Source organism: Ornithorhynchus anatinus, chromosome 20 (assembly GCF_004115215.2).
Source record: "Ornithorhynchus anatinus isolate Pmale09 chromosome 20, mOrnAna1.pri.v4, whole genome shotgun sequence".
NCBI classification, from domain to species: domain Eukaryota; kingdom Metazoa; phylum Chordata; class Mammalia; order Monotremata; family Ornithorhynchidae; genus Ornithorhynchus; species Ornithorhynchus anatinus.
The window spans coordinates 5213808-5241401 of NC_041747.1; the positions used below are offsets into that span (position 1 = coordinate 5213808).

The 27594-nt window shown below is 40.6% G+C and overlaps 1 protein-coding gene and 1 long non-coding RNA gene across 8 annotated transcripts in view; one reads left to right on the top strand and one right to left on the bottom strand.

Moving 5' to 3' along the window:
• DCLK1 (doublecortin like kinase 1) overlaps positions 1–27594 on the bottom strand; it is a 204684-nt gene that overhangs the window by 71119 nt on the left and 105971 nt on the right. For 5 of the 6 annotated variants that reach the window (XM_029048563.2, XM_029048565.2, XM_029048564.2 and 2 more), the window contains exons 5-6: positions 12890–13006; positions 3241–3335 (exon numbers count right to left, since the gene is read on the bottom strand). In XM_029048563.2, the coding sequence (XP_028904396.1) occupies positions 3241–3335; positions 12890–13006 (212 nt within the window). Of the gene's footprint in view, positions 1–3240; positions 3336–4295; positions 4402–12889; positions 13007–27594 lie in introns of those variants that run through there. The other variant, XM_029048566.2, reaches the window with a different exon arrangement.
• LOC114805933 lies at positions 90–3488 on the top strand. Of its 2 annotated transcripts, none has more exons than XR_003754064.2 (3): positions 90–206; positions 2920–3035; positions 3256–3488. It is a non-coding gene; the product is annotated as an uncharacterized LOC114805933 (long non-coding RNA). The 2 variants fall into 2 exon arrangements; XR_003754063.2 differs by having other exon boundaries at positions 2920–2970.

Here is a 27594-nt window from a genome sequence, read left to right on the forward strand (position 1 = left end):
TATATTTTTGCTAAACCATCAAGGGAGAGCATATGCTACTATTCTTAAGACAACTTATTATGATGGCAGCTACAAAGATTTTTAGGGATATTCTAGAACACTTGTGAGTGGGAGGGATTTTTTTTTCAGATGCCTCTACAGCAAGATAAAATGGGGACTCCCACTCAAGATAAATATGCAAAGCACCTTCACTCACACGGACAAAGGTATATAGAAGGCAAATGTTCACCTGTGACCTTTCTTTTAAAAAATGGAAGATCCTAAATAGAATCCCCTATAATGAAGTAGGGACAGACATTCATCTCTCCAAGTCCCTTGCCTCCAGGTACATGAATGACTAAATCATCCTGGACAGCTGGTGTCTAAGACTCAACCAACCTCCTTAGTGATCCAACCCAGTACTTGAATGTATATTAAAAGCCATTGAAATCTCTCCTTTAAAGTAATGGAACGTATTCATCTTGATTGATTGTCAGAGGATGTGAAGGCACTGGGAGAGAGAAGTTCAATTCTCTGTTTTGTGGAGCTTAGCTACATGGGTTATGTAGGTTGAAAATGCCCCACTTGAGACTACAATTCCTATTTCATTGTGCTTACAGCACCTTTGCCCAAAGTCCTTTAAAATAGGTGAGACTAGAGCTCATTAACCATGTCTTCATAAATCAGGCATGTTTTGGGTACGAAAATTCATTCTGGGTTCTAATCTGTATAAGTGAAATGCCAATTAGCATTCATGATTGAACCCTGAAGACCAGACCAGTGTCTTGGGAACCACTATTGGACCCAATAACAAAAACATTCTACAAGAACTCAGTTTAATGCTTTTCAGCCCTATGATTCTGAACTGCAATAGAAAATTCCCCACTCATTTGCTGGCTAATGACTCAAATACCATTTGAAAAAGGCAGAATCTACGGAATGTTTTCAAACTAGTATTGGATTTTCTCCATGCAGACACGCATGGATGATCAAGTTCTTTGTACAATGCTCTGTACACAGTAAGTGCTCAATAAAAACGATTGAGTGATTGAACTCTGGTCTAAGATTGGCCTGTTATTTTTGGGTTAGGCATCCTCTCCTGGGGAGAACAGCAGATCAGCAGAATGGTAAATAAGTAGAAGCAGAAGCAGTGGGGCCTGATGGATAACGCATGGGCTCAGGAGTCAGAAGGACCTGGGTTCTAATCCCAGCTCAACCAGGTGTCTGCTGTGTGACCTTAGGCAGTCACTTCACTTCTCTGGGCCTCAGTTACTTCATCTGTAAAATGGGGATTAAGACTGAGAGGCCCATGTGGGACATGTACTGTGCCTAACCTGATTACCTCGTCTACTTAGAATAGCGCCTGGCACATAGAAAGTGCTTAAAAATACCATAAAAAGGAACAACAACAACAACAAAAAACCCCAGCCCCCATCTAGACTGTAAACTCGTTCTGGTCAGGGAACGTGCTGGCTTAGTGGAAATAGCCCAGGCTTGGGAGTTAGAGGTCATGGGTTCTAATCCCGGCTCTGCCACCTGTCTGCTGTGTGACCTTGGACATGTCACTTCACTTCTCTGTGTCTCATTTCCCTCAACTGTAAAATAGGGATGAAGACTGTGAGCCCCATGCGGGACAACCTGATTACCTTGTACCTACCCCAGCGCTTAGAACAGTACTTGGCACATAGTAACCCCTTAACAAATACCATTATTATTATTATTACCAACTCTTTTATATTGTATTTTCCCAAGCTCTTAATACAGAGCTCTTTCCACACAGTAAGCACGCAATAAATATGATTGATTTATCCGAGAATGGCTTGGGTTCTTCACAGTTGTATATGGAATTTAGGAACAATGTCTGAAAGATGGACTCCCTCATTTCTTATTTCCAAGCAGGAAACCAACCCTTCAGCAAGATGATTTCCACCATAAGATTAAGGAAACTGAAATGACTCAAGCTCCTTGTGGGCGAGGGATAGCAATGACCAACTAACTCTGATGTACTGTACTTTCCCAAAAAGCTTAGTACAGTGCTCTGCACATAGTAAGAGCTCAATAAATACCAGTGATCGACTCTTCTTTTTGTGGCTCAAAATGGCAAATTACTCCACAACCTCAGGAAAATAAAACACTAGCCACAACTGCGGCTGAGCAGTTGACCACTACAGAAACAATCCAAGGGAATTAGAGGTTTCTCCCACCCACCAAGTCCCAAACCAAGAAGAGAAGAGTGAGTCTTGAAATGTCTCATTTCATTTGGGATTCAACTTTCTGGCTCAGCGTTCCAGGAGCGTGACTCATGAGTTAATTTTAAAGTAGCGAGTTAAAGCAACTCAATGCAAAGAGTCCAACTACTTAGCACAAGGCTCCAAGAGGCTTGTTTGAAGCTACCAACGTTCAGTAGGTTTTAAAATAAGTATCCCCTTAAAGGCTTTTTTTGTTTTACCAACTCTCTTCTTGAGCCATGCATAGTACTAGATATGATGATCTCTGATATACAGGTTGATACAAGAGTGCACAGACACAAACACCCACCCACCCAAACCTGTTTAGGTTCATTCATTCACCTGTATTTATTGGGCGCTTACTGTGTGGAGAGGTTCTTCCTGGAAGGGGACAGGATAGAGATTGTTCTTCTTAATCCCTTTTCTATTAGAATGATGGAAGGAGAATGCTCTGCACACCCTTCACCCTCCTTTTAGGGATTCACCAATATTTCCGGATTCCAATCGAAGAGAATCCAACGTTTTGGTAAGACAGTGCTATGAAGAAATTGCAACCAGCAACAATCCCTCAGGAGGGAAAAAGTAGGCTCCATTCATAAATCAGGTCTCCCTTTAGTGGCAGCATATGTTCTACTGCCATCTTGACCCTGGGAAAGTTTGGATGAAACCTCAAGTCCCCTCGACAACATCGTTCACATTTTCTTCTTTACAGTGATGGACACACGTGCCATGTGAGTGCAAGGGACCCCACACCTCTATCAAGGTAACAAGCAAACATCAGCCTGTCTGTACCCCTAAACTGTCTGATGGTTCGGAAAAATCCTCGAGGTGAATATACTTGGGCCGTGTTTTCGAAGTCGCCCAAATCCCAGCAGCCAAAAAACATAATACCTGTACGACAAGAACTTTAGCCAGTAATTCCGGCCTAACGTTGCTCTGGACACATAAGCACTTTTGGAGAAAGGGATTTGACAGCCCCGGCACCCGATCCTCGGTCAGGAGACCTCAAAAAAGAGTTTTCTTATGTCCTTACCCTCTGCTTCCGCAGGCTTCCTGGGCTGGTTGGAGATGGGCTTGGAGACTTCCCAGACCGGGGGGTGGAGAGCTGACTACCGGGAGTTCCATTTACTAAAGTTCAGAGAATCAGAAAGACAAACAACAGAGATACCATGAATACTCTTCACATCGACTCACCCTCTCACCTGAATACGGAAACTTGTCTTCAAAACAATTTGCTTAAATGCTAAAAACCTTCCCTTAAAAGCAATGTACTTGTGACTACTTTTAGATGTTCTCATTTAAGAACAAAAATGCCACTGCAGGTTTTAGGGTTCACCTGTTCTCTTAACCTTGTGTTGAATATAGCAGTAATTTACATAACACAGTCTTACTAAACAAGCCTTTGTACAAAATACACTTTTCATAAAACACTGTGAAATGGTATCAGGGATGAAATTTACTGTTTCAATTTAGTTAATGGACTCAGTCTCTTTGGCTGAATTAGTTTCCAGTCTCCCAGCATTACAAATCCAGACGGACATCTCTAACGGGTGATATGCATATCAAGTGATTTACTTGCTACATCAAATTGCTATAGTTCAGTAGTTATTTACCCATTGTTCCAGGAGATTCCTCCACTGAATGGCACCTCAGAACAAACTCCAAAGGACTTGGCTATGCCCAAAACAAAATCATCTCCCAGACACTCCACAACAGGACACTACTTTCAGTGAAAATGCAAACTCCCCTCCCATATGTAAACAGATTAAATTAAGACCATCCCCATCATCTAGCCTTGTCTGCCAGAATATTAAAAATTGAGGCTATAAACAATCAGCTTTTGGTGTTTCCATCTCGGAGTGACTGATTTTATGTATTTAAAAAACTGTTTCAAGCCCTGAAAGATGTTCCCAGAATGACAGGTACAGCTACACACAGATAAACTGGCTAAGTTTGGTATGTAAATAAGAGCAGTGCTACAATTCATTGATATTAGCATTGAACAAACTTAAAGGAGCAATAAAACCCACGATTTTGGAGTTGTACAGAAACACTGACACACGGAGATCAACAATTCATTTATCTTACCTTCTATAAGTTCTAACATGGGCACAGTCAGTAGTGAGCCTAAAGCACGGCAAGAAGAAAAATCCTTGCCCAGCACTAAGCCAGGCTGTAACGGAAATGGAAAGCGGTGGGATTGGTTAGGGAGAGCTGAGGCGGCTGCTCGCAGAGCAAGCTGAATGAGATGCGGGATTCATCGGCAGATGCCTTTTCTGCGTAAGGCTGACGTCTTCTGAGCAGCAGTGGGAGGTGCAGGTGCTGTCTCAGGGCTTCATCAAAGGTGGCAATTTAGCATAATGCCACCATTTCAGAGCCGGGATCCACTGCCCCCCTACCCTGACATCCCTGAAGCCCCAAAAGCCGCAGCAACTGCCACGCACTGAATCACAATGAGTCGCCTTTGGGGGCAATTCACCCAAAATGACTCATCTGACAAATCTAAATGACAACACTCTTGTAAAAACCTTAGCTGACTGAGATGTCCTGGCAATACCCTCTCCACAGGATTCAGGATAGGAAGTCAGATGTTTAGGAACAATGTGTTAAGTAATCGATCAATCAATCAGTGGAATTTAGCTACAGCTTGCAGTGTTCAGAGTTTACAGGAGTTGGAAGACCCGAATCCCACCCTCAAGGAGCTCACAACCGAGCTGGGGAGACAGACAGTAAAATAATTTAGAGTTAGGGGAAACAGTATAAGGATATGGACACAGGTACGGTGGGGGTGAGGACCCAAGTGCTTAGGAAGTTCAAACCCCAGTGCAGAGGTGACACAGAAGGGAGATAAAGAACGGTGGGGAGATGAAGTTAGGGAAGGCTTCCTAGAGGAGATATAATTTTAGTTTAATGTTTGAAGATGTGAGGAGAGGCATTTCATCAGATATGAAGAGGGAGGGAGGGAGTCCCAGCCAGGAGGGAGGACACGAGCAAGGGGTTGGTGGCAAAAGGGACAAGAACGGGACACAAAGTACACTGGTGTTTGAGAAGTCAAGTGTGTAGGATGGGTTTTAGTGGGAGGGAAGTGAGGTTAGGTAAGAGGGGAAGAGTTGACTGAGTGCCTTAAAACCAATGGCAAGGAGATAGATTTTTACAAAAATTCTGGGCTCACACCCCATGAGAAAGGAACAAGTCTTCAGTCATTCCTTTGCTAAAACCTTTGAGAAAAACAAGATCTACCCTCATAGTTATGTACATCGATTTCTATTTCTGTCTTGGATAGATGTTGTTGGATAGTGGGCTTTTTTTTCCTTCTTAAACTAAATATATAACATACTGGCAGGACATAAAGGAATCACTGGAGGAAGCTGTAATATGCCAGTTAATAGATTCCCAACTCTGTACTCTGGTCTGATGTTGAAACCCCATCTTGTGTTGGTAGGACAACCACTTCAGCAGTCCTGACTCCCCTGGATCTCCTTGAGGGGGGAGGATGGGGAAGGGTTGTTTGGGATGAAGGATTGGGGATTCACTCCTCACACTGAACAAGGAACTACGGGCTTCCCCAAATGTGAAGACAACTTCCAGGGCACCAGGAGCTTCACTGGAGGAGGAAAAATGTCTTATGACATGGGAAGCAGCATGGCCAAATGGGAAAGAGCATGGGCCTGGGAGTTAAAGGGGCTGGGTTCTAATCCTGCAGTGTGATTTTAGCACTTCACCGAGCTTCAGTTTCATCACTGGTAAAATGGGGACTCAACATGTATCTTGCCAACTGTTTGACTATGAACCCCAGTGTGGGATAGGGACTGAGTCTGATCCAATTAACTTGTATCTACTCCAGTGCCTAGAACAGAGCTTGTCACATATTAAGCACTTAAAGAGCATTAAAAAATCATATTCTAGAAATAAATATAGAGCATTGGTTTTGTTCTCTGTAGCTCCCCAAACTTCTATTGTTGGAATTCCTACCAACAATGTGAATAGTTCTGCAGGATAGAATGGAAACAACAATAATAATTATGGTATTTATTAAGCACTTACTATGTGTCAAGCACGGTTCTAAGCGCTGGGGTAGGTACAAGATAATCGGGTTTTCCCATATGGGGCTCACAGTCTCAATCCTCATTTTTACAGATGAGGTAACTGAGACACAGAGAAGTTAAGTGACTTGCTCAAGGTCACACAGCAGACAAGTGGTGGAGCTGGGATTAGAACCCATGACCTCTGACTCCCAAGCCCAGGTTCTTTCCACTAAGCCACAACATGCCTTGGGCCTAAGATCATATGTAGAATGAATAATCAAATTTCCAAAATAACTTGGTTGCCAAGAGTGAATACTTTTGCTTTATGAAAGAATTCTAGGACATCTTTCATTGTCCACATCAGTGCCCTTCTGTGATCTCATGTCATCCCCCCTCTGAAAGCGCGCTACGGGCAGGGATCATATCTGCTAATTCTTCTGCTTTGTACTCTCCCAGGAGCTTACTATAGTGCTCTGCACATAGTTAAGTGCTCAATAAATATGATTCATTCCCCATGAAACGCAGTGCCTTTAAGTTCCACATGTTCTGACCGATTTTAGTTCGCCAAAAGTTACTTTGTACCTAGGCAGTAATGTCTGTTTTAAAAATAACAGTCTGAAGTCATCTCCTATAGAAATGAACTCAAAATGTTATTTTTAATGACTTTCAAATGGTTAAGGCGCTAGCCACTGGATATTAAAAATCCCCTTAGATGAGGAGGTCATGGCAAATGGTTTAAACAATTCATTTTATGTCTAAATTTTTCTTACAAGAAGCTGAAAGGTTTGTGAAGTTCACACATACTCTGAGGTCTAGGCAATGTGTGCTAACGTAATGGGATCTAGAAAAGCCTTCTTCCGACTTGGAAGGAAAAGAACAGCAGGGAGGATCTTCATTCAAAATAGGCTAATCATAGCAATAAGAAAACTACTGTTTTCTAAACAAATACTCGCTAATAACAGCTACCTCCAATGTTAATAACTGTACTTTGTTATTTAAGAATCTCAAAATGCTTTATGAGCACATTGGGAAGGAGCATGGTGTATTAGAAAGAGCACAGGCCTATGAGCCAGAAATCTGGGTTCAAATCCCTGGCTTTGCCAATTGCCTGTTCTGTGACCTTGGCAAGTCCCTTAATTTCTCAGTGCCTCAGTTTTCTTACATTCAAAATGAGGATTACTGTGATCTCCTTGTGGGTAGAGACTGTCACTCTTTACTGCTGTACTGTACTTTCTCAAGTACTTAGTACAGTGCTTTGCACACAATAAGCACTTAATAAATATGACTGACAATGAATGAATGGATGAATGAAATACTTATTCTCCCTCTTACTGAGACAGTGATCTCCATTTGGGACAGGGACTGTATCCAACCTGATGAACTTTGTATTTACCCCAGTGCTTAAAACAGTGTCTGACACATAGTAAGTGCTTAACAAATACCATAATGATAACACTCATTAACAGCTAAAGACAAACCACATCCACTCAGTTCTGCCCATAATGTGTTTTCACTGGTAGAGAGTTGGGAAATAAGGGAACATTCATGGATTTCCCGAGCCTTTTTGGATACAGTTTGCTGCAGTATCAGCTGCATGCATGAGCACAGGGTTGGGCGCAGTGAGTTTACAATGCGGGATTTTCAAGAACGCAATTCCTACAAGACAGGAGATTTGGGAGCACTTGTTGCACTGTGGCAAAAATGAATTAGAACTGCAAAATATGCAGCTTCCTCTTAAGTCCTTCATAGAATTTATGCTACTGATTTGTAACACAATTTATGTTTTTCACTCATGAGTGATCCATGCATTGCTTCTTTTCCCATATAAATTAATTAGGCCTAGAACAATGCCATACCTGCAGTAAACAGTTAAATCCTACTTGAAGGAGCACTTAGGTTTCTCTTACTTTTTGGAGAATCCTAGAGTTAGAGAAAAGCTCAGAGGTTCTCAATTGCAGCCCCCAGCCTCTAATCAGAACTTCGGCAACCTCCTTCCATGAGCATTCCTTCCACGTACCCCTTCATGCCCCCCCCGCCCCAAACATTACACTTCTCTTGGGATTCTCTGCTATGTTTTCTCCCTTCTCCATTACTGGCTCCTTGGGTCATTCCCAAGATCTAGATTTCCTAAACCCTTTCCTCCTCTTATCTTTTTGCCACCCTGCTGCCAAAGGAGGAGGAGTACATTCAGTCAATCAGTTGGCATTTAAAGAGAGTGGGGGCAGAGAGAATGAGAAGACAGACAGGGAAAGGAGTCAATACGGAAGGAACAGAGAATCAAGGTGAGTAAAGAGAGGGAAAGCAAAGGTTGGTGACGGAAAAGAAAGAAGGGAGAGGGAGAAGAGAATGAGACTTTCAGAATATCAGATACTCAATCCATTGATAGTATATAATGAGCACCTACTATGGGTAGATGAATAGCCAGAGGTAGAAGTGAAAAATAATAATAATAATAATAATGTTGGTATTTGTTAAGCGCTTACTATGTGCCGAGCACTGTTCTAAGCGCTGGGGTAGACATAGGGGAATCAGGTTGTCCCACGTGGGGCTCACAGTCTTAATCCCCATTTTACAGATGAGGGAACTGAGGCACAGAGAATAGATACTGACCAGGTGTTTAAGGTCTTGTCCCTATTGAAAACCTGGCTAACAGCACTGGTAAACTGATTTAAGTTCTCATCATTTTTCACACAATCTTTTATGGACTATGAGAGCTAAAATGATGGTATTTGTTAAGCGCTTACTATGTGCCAAGCAAAATCCGACTGGCATAAGTAAAAAGACGTTTTATGAAGCTAGAAATCCAGAACAGATCTGGAATTCAATGGAAACCCATTCACCATGCTCAGGGCCCCCTCTACGGATTCTGAGATTCTTTATAATTTTAATGGCCAAAAAAACTCAAAATTTTCAAATGACTCAGTAACGTCAAAACAGCTGGACTCTTGGACTTTATAACTGATCAACAGAAAGGCTGTTCTTTGTCAAAAGGAGATATTTTAACTTAACTTGGTGCTACAGAGATGGGAGGGATAAAGTAGGTTTAGCTTATTTTTTACCCCCTCCCCACCTCCAACATACACACACCGCCCACCCCAAATCCCTCTCCACAGAATCCTGGACCTAACCTCATTTTATGAGATAGCTTAAGAAAATGACAAAGTTTTAAGAAACCTAGCAATCACTGTCATTTTGGCTTCACAATTCCAGCCTTTATATTCCCTTCAATAATCAGGTTTCTCAGGTATTTACCTTCTCAACAGTGTCCTACATATGAAAAGACGTGGAATACCTATGACTGCCAAAAGGGAACTAATTTGGCTAATTATCCCCAAATTTCTAAAAACTTACTGGATGAGGCCCAATAAATCATGACCCTTGCTAGGGGATCTTACAGTACTTCTAGGATTTTTTTTCACCATCTGAAGGTCAGAAGGAACTGGTGATGAAAATTCAAATAGAAAACCATGGTTTCCACATAGTAAAGAAGTTTATCCAGTCACAACGGCTGCCATTAAAATTCCACAAGTTCATATCGTGTTTCTATTTTTATAGGACTGTAAAGTTTTGATGTACATTGAGTAAAACCTCTTCATAAAACCTGTCACATTGAGGTTTTCTTCACGAAATAATTTTAGGTCTGCTCTTTGTGAAACTGCTCTGTACCCCAAGAGTTATGTATCTATCTTCCAGGAATATTACTTTTTATTCACCATATTCCACTTACCCAAATATGGCAACCAAACCAATCGCTACACAACTTTCTCTCAACTGTCTAGCAGTAGATTCTCTAGGATGTGGATATTCAATCACCAGATAATTGAGTGTTTGGCCAGGCTACAGAATTTGGCACCTCAAAGTTACGCAAGGTATCATCATTAGGTTCAAGAAACATTTGGATATGTTTATGTATAATTTATAGATGATGGGTCCAGAGTATTTTGTTCACAAAAAATAGTTGGGAGGTTCAATCCACAACCATGATAATGATAATTATGGCATTTGTTACGAGTTTACTATATGACAGGCACTGTACTCAGCACTGGGGTGGATACAAGCAAATAGGGTTGAAAACAATCCCCGTCCCATGTGGGGCTCAGAGTCTCGATCCCCGTTTTACAGATGAGCTAACTGAGGCACAGAGAAGTGAAGTGACTTGCCCAAGATTACACGCAGACATGTGGCAGAGCTGGGATTAGAATGCCTGACCTTCTGATTTCCAGGCCCATGCTCTAACCACTACACCTTGTTGCTTTGGGGGTCCAGGAAGGAAGCAACTATATATTCTTTCAAATGTTCTTCACCAGCCAAGTCCTCAACTATTCCATACCTCCAGTCCATGAGCCAAAAAGAGGGGAAGCATAAAGAACTTAACATAAGAACAATCCATCTCACTTTTCCATTTTTGCCCCATTCCTTTTATTCCTGAATCTTCTCCAACTGGAATTATAAGATCTAAGAGTGGGAGAAATATTTCCTGGAATTGCTGGGTGTCTGATCACTCCATATATTTGCATGCTGGGACATTCTGGGAGGAAAATGGAGCATTTCAGGGACTGCTGGATACAACTCAACAGTATAAAAGAGGGTGCAATTTCTAGTGGGAGCAGAACAATAATGAGCACTAGTATGTGTTGTATTTCCTGCTCTCATTGATTGTGGCCCTGGCTTGCAAGAAGGAATGATTAGTATACCCCAGAGGCTTCTCTTTGATGGAGAATAAATGTCCCAAAGTGGGGCAAACCCCAAATCCCTTTTCCTACAAAAGATGCGGGCGGGACCAGGATCATTTCCAAAAAGTTAATTAAAAACTCACAGAAGATACAGGATAAGGACAGAGAGAACATCACCAGTGAAACTGTGAGGAGACATGGTTGAGGCAAAAATCTGTTTGTGGGCAATAACCATTAAGATAGTTTGAGTTCTTTTCTTTTATTGTATTACTATTATTAATCAAATTTCCTAAATATGCAAAGTGCTGGAGTAATTACAAGAAAATCAATTTAGGCATATGCCCCCCTGCTTGGGAATCAGTTCCTTATGATTCATTATAATTGAATCTCACTAAGTAAAAATTAAACATTACTTTAGTTCTGATGGTTGGGTTGTCTGTGGGAGGAGAAATTGTCCCAGAGATAGTTACAATCAGATACCCCACATGGAAAATGAGCCTGAGGGCCAATAGCCATTTTAGCAGAGGTGGGGCGGGAATGAGAAACAAGGTGATTTGATTTATCAATAGTCCCGGTAAAAAGGACAGCTGGGGAGCAGGATGAAATGGTTGGTTGAAAAGAGCTTTCCGAGTAATTTCCTCTAGGACACGAGCAATCAAGAGTTAGACAGGTAGCGATGAGCATGAGCTGAGGGATTACCTTCTGCCCAAAAGTGGAAAAGGAGAGTCTGTGCTTAGCTTGTTCCCGTTTCTAACTTCCTAAAAACCCTTCTTGGATTGTTCACTAATCATGTCTGGATCCCCTTTCAGTCAATTCAGAAACATCTACCAACCCACAGAATTTCTTACAGGCCCATAAAAGTTCACAAACTCTTTCCATACACATTCTAATGTCTCAGTTTTGAGGCAGCTGGCACAGCAAACATCTAGCAGCCTGTAGAATCATTTGAAAATGTAGTCTCATTTTCAATTACGTATATTTTACCCAGTGCACAAAGTCCCTACAAGGAGTAGAACTTGCATTTATTTAGCACTCATTTTATGGGACACAGACTCATTTCCTGAAGCAGAGAATAAGTAAATATGTGAACTGCTGACAGAGAAATGCTGCATATTTTGCAGACTTCTTCACCTGTATCTAAATCTTTTAGTATTCATCTGACCAGGTAATACCAGGTTTGTGGTAGGATCAGATACCCAAAAATAGGTATTATGCATGAAGCAGTAAATTCCTTCTGCTAAGGACTGTTTAATAGTGAAGCAAGGAGACTTGGAAGTTTGGTACCCCTTTTTGGTCACCTATCCATCACCCCTGTGAGAGGGCTCAGGACTGAGAACAGATAAAAACATCTGATTTCTCACTCCTTTGTGCCCAGGGAACAGGGAGCAGCAATCGGGGATGGGATCAGGAGGGCAAAGTAACCAATTAAAGAAGTGCCGAATCTGAACACTTTCATGGACAGGTCTCTGGAACCACCAAGCTGGCACCTGGTGAGGTTGCCACATGTCCAAAACTCACATTTTAAAATCCGGCATCCTCACACATTTATGTGCGAATGAAAATGCTGCCAGCTTTCAGTTCTATCCATCTGACTCCGGAGAAAGCTTCATCTTCTCTGGATGAATTATTATGGATAATACTGACAATATCTCCATAAATCATCTACAGTCAAATTCCTTTCAGGGTTGCGAAGCATTCCAGCTTGTTCTCATTTACCCTCACAACATCCTCGAGAGGCAAATAGCCTGAACTCTTCACACCCATTTTACAGATAGGGATGTGAGACAGGCCAGACTTTGGGTCTCCCAGCCTCCCCTTGTATGATCTGTCCATTCGCTTGCATATCCAACCCGCGTGGCAAACCCATCTTACACTATGACAACATCAGGCAGGAATCATTCGATAACTGTGCACAACTTTTGTCTACTCTGTGCTGCAAAATAAGAGGCCTCCATTGTCTAAGAATACCTTTTCCTTTCTTTACCTGAGCTGGTTGATGCAGGGGATTTGCTACGTCTTGATGGTCCTGGACTCTTGGTGGTGCTCCTACGGGAAGTTGATGCTATTTTGGTGTAGGAAGTTGACTTCACCACTCGACATTCTGGGAAAAAAGAAAACTATATATTAGTAATGGAGATTGCAAGTAACAGGAATGGTATTCACTCAAGTCTTACTGAGTGCAATGCTCTGGACTAAGGTCATGTTACAGGACCAAATGAACAGCATAGCAAGCAGTATTATCCTTCATTTCAGCGAGATCTGAGTATACAGTAGCAAACTCTTGTTAATGATAACCTCGTGCTAAAGAGGTGCTACAACGGTATCCTGGGTTTTCTTTTCTACAACATCCACTCTGTGTGTGTGTATGCGTGTGTGTGCATTTCAATCTAAGAAAAAATGTTTTTCCAAAGAAAAGATGATGGCATAAAGACCAATCTCCTAAATCAAAATGTTAGTACCAACATCGGAGATGACGCAGGTTTGTGTCAATCATGAAAGGCTGGCAAAAAGTAAAACCAGTTTGTTGCCTGTGATAATCCTCAAATGAGCAATAACCTACATGGTAACATTTGAGGATTCATCAAAGTTGGAGGGGAAATGGCACTGTTTGCTCATCAGAAACAACAGTAAAAATCAATGAAGAGGCAAGATTATCCTCCTACGTGGACACCAGGAGACGTTCGGGTTACAGCTCGCTTACACCCACACAACTTGGGAGGCAAACTTCTATAATGCCTGTAAAATGATTCCTGGCCTAGGAATTGGGGAGAACTATCTTTTCATTAGGTTTTCAATCCATTCACCTTATTGTTTTCTAAATTAACCATCAGTGATCTTAAACTGCAACAACTCATTTGTCTTCAATTAACTGGATTATTAGACTAAAAGACTGTCAATCTGTTGCATTCGCTAGTCAAGGCAGTCCCTTCTTAAAGGAAATAATACGTAATCATCATTATGTCAATTAAACTATATATCTAATACTATTCCTGTTGATCCATATTTTTTTTTTTATTCCCTAAGTAACAAAAGGACTTGTGTGACACTTGGTCAAGTCAGCATTATATGAACAGCATTCTTCTATTTATTTCATCAACTAAACCTTCACTGGAGTTCAGTAAACACAGAATTAAGCACATATGTTTGTAACTACTGTTACAAAGAACAGAGAATCAAATTCTGTACTCAACTTTCCTTAGGATTCACCTTATGATTTGCTGCAAGGCTGTAACTTGTTAGAGGTCCAGGAAACAAGGGAAATTAAAAGTTACACAGCTAGATGTATTGTATATAGAGTTATTTCCTTGTCCATCTGGTAAGAGGAGAGAGGTCCACTTAGCTAGGGGGCTTCTGGGTCTTTCCTGTGTTTTCTAATAGTTTTATTAGTCCTGTTAGTTGTCCTAATGGTAGCAACCAGTATTTAAGCATCTTCTAAGTGCAAAGCACATAGTAAATGCTGGGCAGAATTACACAAGTGAGAATTAGACCTGGTTCCCAGCCCCAAAGGGCCCACAACCTAAGAATTCCAAGAATTTTAGATCTCCAGGAATGGGCTACCACCAGCATTTTCTACTTTTTGGTATCATCTCACCAGTGGAAACATCTGCAGAAACTACAAACACAACCAAAATAAGCCAGAAAAGTGGGGAAAATAAAACCAAACACCACCAGGAAATCTAGTCAAAAGAGGATTGTTTTAGCAGGGTAATGGGGACACCCACTAGTATTGACTTGGCAAGATTGTTAATGAAACCACAAATGGGGGTGATGTGTGTGTGTTTGTATGTGTATGGGGGTGTTAATTCAAATTATAAGACTCTGATTCCTATATCATCTTCCAAAAGGTCATAAAAAATTCAATAAACCTACGTTAAAGGAGTGAACTCACAGTAAATGTCTACTTCTCACACTGACCTTATTGATCCCCCAATTGCCCAATGGGGAGGGAGGAGGGTAAGAGGAAAGTAGGGGCCACCCATGAATAGGACTAAGAAAAGTCCTTTGTCTGTGTCCTTGGCAAGTCTTATAGTCCCTCCTGACTGCTACTCCTGCTCCCACTATACCCAGAAAAATAAAGCAAAATGCCAAAGCCGCCCTCCTCCATAATACATATGTATTCCAATTCATTGAATCAGCTAATTAAGTTTGAAAACAATGAGAAGCAGGATGGTCAAGCAGAAAGAACATGGGCCCGGGAGCTAGGGGACCTGGATTCTAATCCCAGCTCCACCACTTGCTTGCTATCTGACCTTATGCAAATCACTTACCATCTCGGTGCCTCAATTTCTTCATCTGTAAAATTGGAATTAAAATCCCTGTTCTCCCTCTCCCTATATAGTACAAGGATTGTGCCGGACCAGATTATCCGGGATCTCCCCCATTGCTTAGCACATAGTAACTTCTCAATAGATATCACTATTATTAGTATTAATTGCATCCACACCTAGACATTATACTGCACACAGTAGGTACTCAATAAGTATGATTGATTGATACTGCAAAAAGAAGAAAAAACTGGCAGTTAACATCTTCCTGCAGAAGTCGTTTCACTCTGCTAAGGTGAACTAGCCCAAAGGTTCGTGATTCCTAAAAGATAACTACCAAGCAATCCAAGGAGGAAGAGCAATATAATGCCTATCTGTCTTTAGGATAAGAGTGAAGCCTCAAGACACTTTAGGATTACAGCCATACATACACAAATCCTACACTTAGATTTGCTCCCTTTTTTCAGACCTCCCTCGGCCCTACAGAACTTATGCATAGATCTGTAATTTATTTATATGAACACATTCTCCCCCTCTAGACTGTAAGCTCATTGTGGACAAGGAACTTTGTCTACCAACCGTGACATTGCACTCTCCTAAGTGCTCAGTATGGTGTCCCTCACCCACTAGACTTTGAACCCTATGTGGGACAGGGACTTATATGTCCCCCAGAGCTTAGTTCAGTGCTTGGCACAGAGTAAGTGCTTAACAAATACCACAAATCTTATTATATGCAAAGTGATATAATGATGTTCCATGTCATTCTGGCTGGTTGGAAGGGAGTTTCTAAAACTGGAAAGGCCTGGGTCTGTCGGCATCTTAGTGTGTCCTGGGGATTTTTGTACGCTTTATGGTATATTTCACCCCAGCTGGTGTTTTGCTTATTTCAAGGTATTCCTGATCAACTGAGGTGGTACTGCATAACAAATATTTTGGCAGATTCTTAGTCTTTGAGTCTATTTTTCTAGGATGATGCCATTTTCATTGGTTGTATCTACAGCAGGATCACTCAGATAAACCAGTAGAAACAATGAAACATACTTGTGTTGGGAAGTCACTTGAGGGATGCTACTCTCTAATCATTTTTCCTAGTGCTCAAGCTCTTAACCTATCACAGCTTTGGAGGCAGAAAAAAAGACCAATAATGTTGTGTAATTTGTCCTGTGGTAATTACTTCTTACTCTGTGAGGGAGCTCTGTTTTTCCATATAAAAATATGCTTTTAATTAAACCTTCAGTAATTTCCCACATGCCAAAGTTACAGTTAAGCAAGGTAAAAGAATCTTTATACTTTCCAGTTGCAGGCGGATACTTGATTTAGTCACATTTTGGAGGGTATGGAGGTTCATAAATTTATGGTTAGGAAATCTAATAACCTAGAGCCCAGTAATTATTCCTGCATTTTTTCAACACCTTTGCCCTATATAAGCCCTTAGAACTGAATTTACACACAATATAGGAGAATCGAACGCCAAACAATTTATTTTTTAAGCACTGGAGGGCTTCTTGGAGCAAGATGTAGCCACTCTAGAACTTAGAACATATTAATGTCTGTCTCACCCTCAAGACTCTGAGCTTGTTGTGGGCAGGGAATGTCCTGTCATATTGTTATACATTCCTCTAGCTTAGCTCAGGCCAGGTCCCAGAATTGGGGCCACACAGTTCCAAGGCCTAGAGACATCATAATTGGCCCGTGAAACATCACCTAATATGTGTCAGCCATACTGAACTTCAGCACCCCTTTTGACATTGAAGGACATGCTCTTAAATTGATGTTAAATTTGTTATTGCTATTCCTGCACTGGCTTGGATAGAAGACAGATGCCTGATTTAAAAATACTACATACAAGCCAACTGGTTCAGTGCTTTTCTCTCCTGGCTCTTCACTCCTCGAAACTGAAGCGCTACTTTCTCACGCCCACTCCTTATACAGGGTGGTGCCAATATCTTATCCTTAGCTTTTCCACAAGCTTGACTGCTATAGCTCTTCCCCTTTATGTATGCCCAGATCCTCTTCTATAATTTCCCACTGGCTAGCCAAAATTTATCTTCACTTTTCAATCATCTCCTGTTCCTTAGAGTAGTCCTTTCGGTCTTGCTATTTCTATGCTCTTCTTTCTGCCAAAATCCTTTCAATTTTCCACAGTGGACCCAGCACGCTTCCCACTAGCAACCAGAGTCTCAAATCCAATAACCCAAATGGAGTGGCACTTACATCAGCATACCCACTGTAAGCTGCTGCTCCATGAACTGAAACACCAAAATTGACAAAAGGGGAGGGGGGAGGTAAGTGGCCCATAGCCAAGCATCTAGAGTAATAGATTGCTAATATCCTGATCCCTAAAATTTCTCATCCTATTTATTAACCCTTCTCCTCCTTTTCCTCAATCCAAACTTGAAAAATGGGCATCCAATTTACTTCTTTAAATAACCTTGGTATAAAGCTCAAAAATGAGTCAAACTGGGATTAAATGCTTCAATAGTAATGATCATGACAATAATGATAACAATAATTTAGACTGTTCAGAGTTCATACAGTTCAGAGAGGTATGACTGATCACAGAACTTGGAGGTAAAGTTGATCTCTTTCAGTCAAGAAAAATCCTGACCAAAACATGGGCTTGGTTCTATCCTCTGAAGTTTGAAACTCCATCCACCTGAGCTAGAAGCTATCTTATTAATATGCCCTGTAAAACTGACAGAAGCAGAAAACCAATCAACCAGACCGATTGGAACTGAGACCAGTTCAGAGTTAATGATTATGTACTTCCCTGCACATCAGACAGGGGCTCTTGTCCTTTGGTTTCAAGTTTATCCACCAGCCTTATCACAAATCTGTGCCCTCCATTCATTACACCCAACCTTGCCCTCTTAGTTCCTTCAAACTGAACCTCCCTTATTGCACCTTGCTCTTGACTCTACCATCTCGGACCCTTCTCTCAGCCTGAAATTCTCTCCCCCTTCAAATCAGCTAAACCCCACCCCTTTCTATCTTCAAGTCCTCCTGAAAGTACATGAGACATTCCTCAACTAATTGCCACCCAACAACCAACCTTTAAATATATCTGGATACACACAACAATTAGCACCTATGCAAGAAGAGATTTACGCTTATTTTATTCACTCATTTAAACGTTACCATATGTTCTGGGCAGGGAATATGTCTGTTATATTATTGCACTGTACTCTCCCAGGTACTTAATACAGTGTTCTGCACACAGTAAGCATCAATATATAGAACTGATTGATATTTTATCTTACCAGATGAACCTACAGTTCTCCTCTTGCTCCTATTAAAGGAACTCACTTTATGCCTGTCTTTCCCTAATAACTAGAAACTCCTACAGGATAGGGGTCATGTCTCATTTTAATTGTAGTCTCTCAAGGGCCTTTCACAGTGCTCTGCACACAGGAGATGCTCAGTGGTTGAATTATTGAATGACTAATCAAAATTTAATACAACCAAAGTTTGGGGTCTTAAGTGGGTACTCCATTTTGCCCAACTATCCACCCTACTGATGGGCCTGCTTCTTAAAATGGCTCAGATTTAAGATATATATGGATAAAGGCTGTCCTACTATAATTGAGAAGCAGCGTGGCTCAGTGGAAAGAGCACGGGCTTTGGAGTCAGGGCTCATGAGTTCGAATCCCGGCTCTGCCACTTGGCTGTGTGACTGTGGGCAAGTCACTTAACTTCTCTGTGCCTCAGTTCCCTCATCTGTAAAATGGGGATTAAGACTGTGAGCCCCACGTGGGACAACCTGATTCCCCTGTGTCTACCCCAGCGCTTAGAACAGTGCTCGGCACATAGTAAGCGCTTAACAAATACCAACATTATTATTATTATTATAATTTAGAGTGCTGTATTCAAAGAATAGACATCCATAACAATAGTTACTGGTAGGAAGGATGCATCTTAAGAGCAACTGAGCAATTTTTCTGGCAAATGACTACGCTCAAGGAAAACTGCCAAATACCTTGAAGGAATTGATTAAAACTCAAAATGACAAAGATGAACAAGAGAAATGGCCAGAAAATATTCAATAGAGAAAACAGCTAGGGTAGGGCTTTGAGGAAAGAAAATCAAATTGCATTTACATGCTAGGAAGTAATGTCTAGGTACAAATACAGTTAAAAAAGATCTGGAAGCCATAATGAACTGCATGCTGATGTAGGGGTCGGGGTGTGAGGGGCGCTAATTAATTGGAGGAGCAAACATGGTCCAGGAATGCAAAAACATAATATAATTCTACTATATCCATCTGCTCATTTGAGTTTAGGGACTGTTTATTACGGGGGATATGGAGAAAATGGACTTTGTCTAAGGCATGATTAATGGGACCTTTGAGAAAATTCTAAAAATGAAGGATTATTTAGTCTGGAGAAAAGAAAAGATGACTTGGGGGAGACTTCATAATCCCCTACAATTTCACAAAGAATTCTGATGAGGAGAGTGTTGACCAGCTGTTCTTGATCTAAATTAAGAAATAGTGGACTGCAACTGCAGCAGTAGAGAGCGCACTGAAAATAAGGAGAGGCCACCTTTCAGAAAGCAATGCTAGACCTACAAACAAGTGCTGAAGGAAGTATAGAATATCCACCTGTGAACATCTCTGAGAGGGGAGCCAGTCATTTGTCTTATGGGGTCTGTATACAGACTGCCTGATGCCTGTTTTTTAGAATTGATGGTCTCTCAAGGGTGGATGGCAGAGATTATTACCCAGAGAAAGACAACCAGAAGAAATCAAATTTTCCAACGAGGAGCCCACTGGGGTGGCTCAGTAACATAGCCATTCTGAAAGGATTTGGGATCCCCGCCTGGGAGATAAACTAGAGAAATTAAATTAAGCACAGTATACACATTAAATTTCTGTGAGTCACTTATACCTCCAGGGCTTTTAGGCTTTTGTTTGAAGAATTCTTCAGGAATCACTAGTTCAGATAACTGGGATGAACTCAATTCTTTCCTTGTTTAATGACTTGACTTGTGAGTCATCTGAACTCTTACCCAGTTGGAATTACTGACCAGTGATTCTGAACCTCCTCTGGGACTCAGGAGGAACCCAGGAAGTGCTGCTGATGTACTTAGAGATTCCATGAGACTGGTTTGAACAAGACAATCATGAATCTCTAGAGAGGAAACTATACAAGATGTATAAAAATTAAATTCTCATGCTCTGAAAATGACACTTCCTTGTAGCCACATGGAAAGGTCTTTTCCATCTGAATCTGCTCTACCCAAGCTGGACCACCCTCCTCAATAGGTGAATGATCGGCTCTTCAAAGCACCTAAAGGACTTAGGCTACTTCTTGCTTGGATTGTAATCAGAAATGAGAAATGGGAGATCTCAAGGAGTTCCACGTGTAAGGGATGGGAACGAATACCATCCCCTTATTAAAGAGTCCTATATTCAGAGTTGATCAGAAATGATAGTGAGAAACTGGAAAGGGTTGGAAAATGGGGATGTTTAGCAAATAGAAGAGAAGGTTAAGAAGAGACTGAGTAACTACCTTTCAGTATATGAGAGACTTTTCTTATGGCATTTTTCAAGTGCCTACTGTGTGCTAAGCACTGTACTAAGCGCTGGGATAGATACAAGTTAATCAGGTTGGACACAGTCCATATCCCTCAAGGTGTTTACAGTATGAATCCCCATTTTGCAGATAAGGATGCTGAGGCTAAGTGACTTTCCCAAGGTCACAGAGCGGACAAAAGGCAGAGCTGGGATTATAACAAGTCATCTGACTCCCAGGCCCGCTGCTCTTTTCAATAGGCCAAGCTCTAGTTTTGAGAGGGTGATGAAACCTGCTAGAACCAGGAGTAGGCAGAAGTGTGTGTGTGTGTGTGTGTGTGTGTGTATTACATTAATCAGGTATCATGGAAAGTCTCTTGGAGGAGGTAACTTTTAGGGAGGTATCTGAAGGAAAAAGGGGCACGGACTGGCAAAGTTTTGGTGAAAGGTTGTTCCCTGCAGAGGGGACTTCAAAAGTCTCATTAGTGGATATTTTCTTGTAGTTATGGAACCTTAAGCATATGTTAATCAATAGAATGTATTGAATATCTCCTATGGGCAGGTGACTGCCCCGATTCATAAGGAGAGTACAATCTAGTGGACTATATTCAATCTGTCTTGATCGGTGTTTGAATCACCCAGACCAGAAATGCATGACTACTTCCTCTGATGTTTCAAATTCCTATTTTTGTCTATCAAAGATAGGTGAAAATAATGGATTTTCATATGACTCTCCAAGTATTTGAGTAATTTCTAAACTTACTGGGCAACTAAATGGTTAGGGAAGGCTCTCCAGGTTTACCCTGAATTTTCTTGATTAGCTCACCTCTTTCACCATATAAAGAATATTCAAATGGTAATGGTGATTTAGGTTCCAAATAAAAAAGATATATTGAAGATATTATTACATTCTGACTTCATGACTGGAAACACTATAGATCCTTATAGGCAAATGGCACTTGTGCATTTATGCATTGTGCACTTGTGCACTTATGCATTTTTCATAAAAATATGTGCAAGTTCTTTCTGATTACAAGAAAAGTCCTAATCCCTTGATGCTTCAGTAAAAGCTCTTGAAAAAGTAAGCCCATTTCATTCTAGTGCCACAATTTAAAATTCCAGCAATGAGCTATCAAATGAAAAATGCTTTGAATATCGTATTTTAAGTACTCCTCAGTCTCTCTAGCAAATGAGAAAAAAAATCTGGATTTGTTGTGCATTAGTCCCCATAATCCTTTGCCTTCAAGTGGGCTTTGAAATGTTAGCAGTGCTGTGAAATCAGAGTCGAGAAGAAAATCCTTGCATTGACTGAGAAAGAGGGATGGAAAATGTCTGGTTATATTAGTTATGGAAAACTATTTTCTGGGCCTCCATGATGGATCCACACAGAACTAATTTGATCTTCCCCCACATTCCCACAAGGGCACAAGAGTGGAATCTTCCAAACACCTAAAGGGATACATCTTCCCTTTATCCTTCTTTTGGGATTCCCTTCTTAAACCAATGGTCTTCCTCTTCTGTTAGAAAAAACTGGCCTAGATTGTGGGCAAATGGACTTCTCTCAGATATACCTTTACTCATCACTAGGAGAATTAAGAATAGAGAATTAAAGTTTACTTCCCTTAAAATTATTTGCAGATCACTGAGAAAAGCAGTGACCCATTCAATATATTATTTATGTAGAGTCTTGGATTACAATAGCTCAGGGATAATAAATATTTCGGGTGATTCATATGCTTCTCTCAAACATGGCAACTTACAGTACAGTCTTTTTTTGATAAGCTAACTGATAAAATAAAAAGGGAAAGAATTCTGGATGGAGTGGCAGGCTGAAATCAAAGTTTCATTTTGAGCTCATTCCCATCCTTGAGATAAATGAGTCATTACTACAATTGACAAGACATGTTTTGCCTGGCGATGTGATTCATAAAATTACTTGAATAGACATCTTTCCTTGTGAATTAAAATTATTAGTTTTCTAATTTCTCCCCTCAACAGCAGTGCTAGGCCAAGAAACATCTCCAGCTGGGTGATAACTCTGACCCCTTCTGTTTTAACTCCAATGGAAAACTGAAGTCCCCAAGGCCAAATCAATTTAATATGCAATAGTTTTTTTTTCCCCTAAACTTAACTGATTCACAAAAATGTATATTCTTTCCTTTTGTTAGTCGATAGCTACAAAATTTCTCCTTTACTCCTTTGCTCCTCCAAAAGATCACACGCAATCAGGAGAGACAGTTAAGATTTTTAAGAAACATTCCAACTCGGTTCTCACTCGGGGAAAAATGGCAAAAATCAGCATCACTGTTAATAACGTTTTAAGTAGTTAGTACTGTCAAACTGCTAGCAACATTTTCTGCATATTTTAGAGAATTGTTTTTCCCTTGGGAAATTATTTTGAAATTAACTATGCTTCTGAGGAGACAAAAAAACTTTAGACACTTGGCTTATCAAAAAAAAAAAATACTAGCTGCAGTCCAACAGACATACCGCAAATACGGGAAAGAAATATGCCAGTTTCGTGAGATCTGTTTTTACCACTTTCGTTCACGCTTTCTCACTCTGACTTTTTGCAAGTGTTGCCTTTCTTTAACAAGCAGCAAAAATGCCCAGGACAAACAGCCTCACAGCATCACTTTGGCTTCAAGCTTCACTTGTATACTCATCGGGACTGTTCTGTGTTGCCATTTTTCCCTCTTCAATCACGAAGCACAGCTTCCTTCTCCCCTCCTCACCAATAAGAAAGCTAAAGATTCCTTTGGGAGACCACAGAGAACACTCAAAGGGATCATTTGAATGGGCAACAAGACGTCACAGTGCCCAAATGGGGCACTCCCACAATCAGGGATGTGCCAGGGAAGTTTCAGCAAGACCAAAGAAATGTTGGGGCCAGGACCATGCACTGAAACTACAAAGTGCTGGACAGAACTTCATACTGTGCTTTAAAAAGCAGCAGCATAGCTATCCTTCACTAGTCACACATTAAAAAATCTTGAACCAGGTATTCCAGTTGAAAGATAGATTTGCGTTTTAAAACAAAGAGCAGGACCCCATAATATCATTGGAGTGTAAGCTCCTTGTGGGTGAAACTTTTTTTTGTACTTCCAAAGTGCTTAGCATAGTGAATTTTACCCAGTGGTACTTAAAAATATTATTTATATTACTACTATTACAAGAGAATCAATAAAAACCATAATGGCCTTCAGGCAAGGGGTTGGGTGGGGGGAAGGGGAGAGGGAGAGAGAGAGAGAGAGCACGCACACCCACTAGATAGAGTAAGCACACATGTTCTAGCAGGTGATTACCCATTAGTGAATTTCTGAATTTTAAATATTTGACTAATACCAAGAGTATAGTATTCAATATGTGTGGCTCCTCCTTGTAGATATTATCTCTGGAAGTCTTTCCTTTACTGATTTCCTTTTATTCATGTAATACATTTTAATTATTTATTTTAATTAATTTTAATGAATTGCAATGATTTCCAGCTTGTCTATTCAAAGGGCAGAGTTCTCTTCTGTCACAACATCATTCTTCTGAGCTATTGGTTTATGCTCATAAACACCCACACAGAACCTGTGCACACACATTTTGGAGCATTTTATTTTAAGCCCCTTCACTATGATGCTACTTAATATTGACTTCCTCCCTTTTGGAAAGATTGCTGCCTCCTTTTGAATACAAAAGTATAAATCAAGCAATGCAGGCATTTTCCCATTGTTTCCTGAGTATTCCTCTTCTTATCATAAAATTGTGAGAAGCAGCATGGCCTAATGGATAGAGCACAGACCTGGGAGTCAGAAGGACCTAGGCAATAATCCCGGCTCTGCCACCTGTCTGCTGTGTGACCTTGGGTAAGTCACTTCACTTCTCTGTGTCTCAGTTTCCTCATCTGTAAAATAGGGATTAAGATGGTGAGCCCCATGGCCACCATGATCAGCCTGTATCTATCCCAGGGCTTAGTACAGTGCTGGCACACAGTAGGTGCTTAAATACCATAAAAAGAAATTCAAGAGTGTGTCAAAATGGTAGCAACACATATCCTTTTCTCCTTAATTTTTAGTTTGAATGACATCAAAATCCTTTGACGTGGATTATCTTCAGCATGGACAACTATATGAAAAACCTCCATTTCCCATCAGGAATACATCGTTAGGTATACCAGACTTAAGAAAATTTGGGCTAAAAATTTGCAACCAATAGGTTCTGAATGTGTGTGTGCAAGGACTTAGAACACCAATCATTTCCTCATGCTGAGGAGATTCAGATATACGCTCTTGTTACTGAACAGAAAATGGAAAACGCTTTCTGCTTAAGAAACTAGCGACTAGTCTATCAGGGAAATCTGTTCATCAACACACCATCAATTTTCTTTTTTATTCCTTGGGGGCAGGAGAGCAGTATTTCTTCCAAATCCTATCAATGAAATGGCATTTTTTCTATATATGCAAGTTGGTAGCTCTATACAGCTCTGCCATGATTGTAGATTACTAAATCTATAACTAAAGAGTAACCTAGAGAAGTGTTTTTTCCATGCCTAAAGATATCCTTAACTGAAAATTGGCCCCCTCCGCCTTCACAGCTCAATTAGCCACATTTGGTTTCTGCCAAGTAGTCCCAGAACACTACAATTATAGCAATTCATTTTGCTAGAAGAACTAAAATAATAAATGCTTTATAGATATGAAGTTTTATATATCTAAATAAGGTAAAAAGATGAATTCTAAATAACGGTTTTAAAGGGAAAGGAAAATTAATGAAGTTATACTTGCAGGATGTTTCCAAGGAGCAGGGGGTGATTGCATAGATAGATTGTTCAGAATGACAGAGGCGAACCAATACCAAATGAAGGAGAAAAGGACTGATAAAAGAGATGGAATCCAAAAATATATTTATTGAATTCAGTGGATCTTGGAAAAAAACTAGGAAGAGGTGAGGAATGTATAAGCAACAAGAAGAAATTGTGTGCATAGTCTCGGAAAATAAGTTATTATGTATGCAAGAAATCTAACTCCAGGGAAAAAGTGCTTAAACCTTCATGTAGCTCCAGAATATGCAATTAGGCGGAGGGTTTTCTTTCATCCCTTCCTCAAGGGTTTTACCACAGACATGGGTCAGGAAGCTGAAATCTGAAGAGCACCGAAGGAAATTACTAAACAGAAGGTAAGACAGAGTTAAACCTAAGGAGTTCCTCAGAATGCACAGTTAAGGGACTAAAGCAAACTGATGGACCACTCAGCTATTACCTTCCTAACTCTTGCAATGGTGCTATGAAAGTAGTAGACAGATGTTTAGGAGTAGAAAATCTGGGAGGAAAGAGTTTAACATTCAGGGGTCACTGAGACACTCACTTTATAGACAAAATGAATACAAGAAAGGATGACTTGAACATGGAGACTACAAAGGGATGAAATGCCTGAGGCTCAAATAAGGCACTTTAGTTTGCAAAATACTTCTCCTTTGCAATGAAAAGTGAGACTTAACTGATGGTCTAGAGAGTGTTTGTTTAACCTGTAAGTCTGGATAACTGGTCTCAGAAAAGACTGGGAAACCATATTGCTAATTTTTGACGTATTTCAAATTAATTTTAATGCGAGAGTTGTGGGTGAAAATCTAACTGTGCAAAACAGCTGCTGAATTTTGAAATACTGTACACCTATTCCAGTGACTGTTAGAATCAACTGAAAATAGCTGTGTCCTATGATAGGACAGATGTGGAAGATGTAAGGCCTTCCTTCCTTCACCCAGCTTTCCTTAATTCTTTTGTCTGATTCCCAACCTTAGATTTGAACTTAGTTTTCTCCATGCACCTGACCCTCTTTGACTGCTGGTAGGAGATGAGAGTTTTGTGGACAAAGTGAGGTGGAAAGAAAAGTTAAATGGGTTCTAATTGCAGATTTAAAAATTGCTTTCCTGAACTTATACCTGTAGACTCATTCCTTCTTCCTGATAACTATCTTCAATGATCACTTAGCTAATTGGCCAGAATGCTTATTACCAAAATGGAGAACCTTTAAGTGCTTCTCTGTGCCTCACTTATTTGTAAAAATGGGGATTAAGACTGTGAACCCCATGTGGGACGTGGACTGTATCCAATCTGATTAGCTTGTATCTACCCCAGTGTTTAGTACAGTGCCTGGCATATAGTAAGCTCTTAACGAACACCATAAAAAGACTCTCTTGCCTTCACTCCCCCCCCCTCCAAGAAAATGGGGGCAGGTAGAGTTCCAGTTTATGTGACCAAAATATTCAAGGTGCTTTTACAAGTGGTCATGAGCCAATAAGAAGTCTATTCAGGACTAATTCTCTCTTCTCTAACAGAAAATATGATGACTTCAAAACATCCAAGAATCTCAATCTGCTTCTCAGTAGAAATTTAATAGCAGGGAATTGGGGTAAGGGCCATATTACACAGTCATCTTTATTTATGATGTCCTGAGTGCTTACCATAAACTTAGCAATGCGTCACATGCTATATATGTATCCACAGGATAATTTAAGTAGAGTTTATTGTTTTATGTCATGGATGATTTCCAAAGTGTTTCTCCTTGTTTCGATTGCCACACGTACAAGTAAAACTCACATTTTTCCTTCAGATATGGTTCATACAAACATGTTGCCAATCAGTTCAAAACCCAGTCATAAAACAGACTACATCTTGCTTAGGCATTTCTCTCTTTCTCTGCACTCTCCTCTTGTGTTTTTTCTCTCTGATTCTCTTTGCCTTCCTGGCTGCTATTTTGTTTGAGGCCCCTACCTACCTCTTTGCTGCTGGCCTTGTTAGACTCTCCACTCGGTCTTTTAGGTTGTTTTTGTACTGTTATTACTTCATGTTTCCTATTCGCTTGTAAACTCCTTTAAGGTAGCAGTCATGTCTATCAACTACCAAATTTTCTCAAATGCTTAGTACAG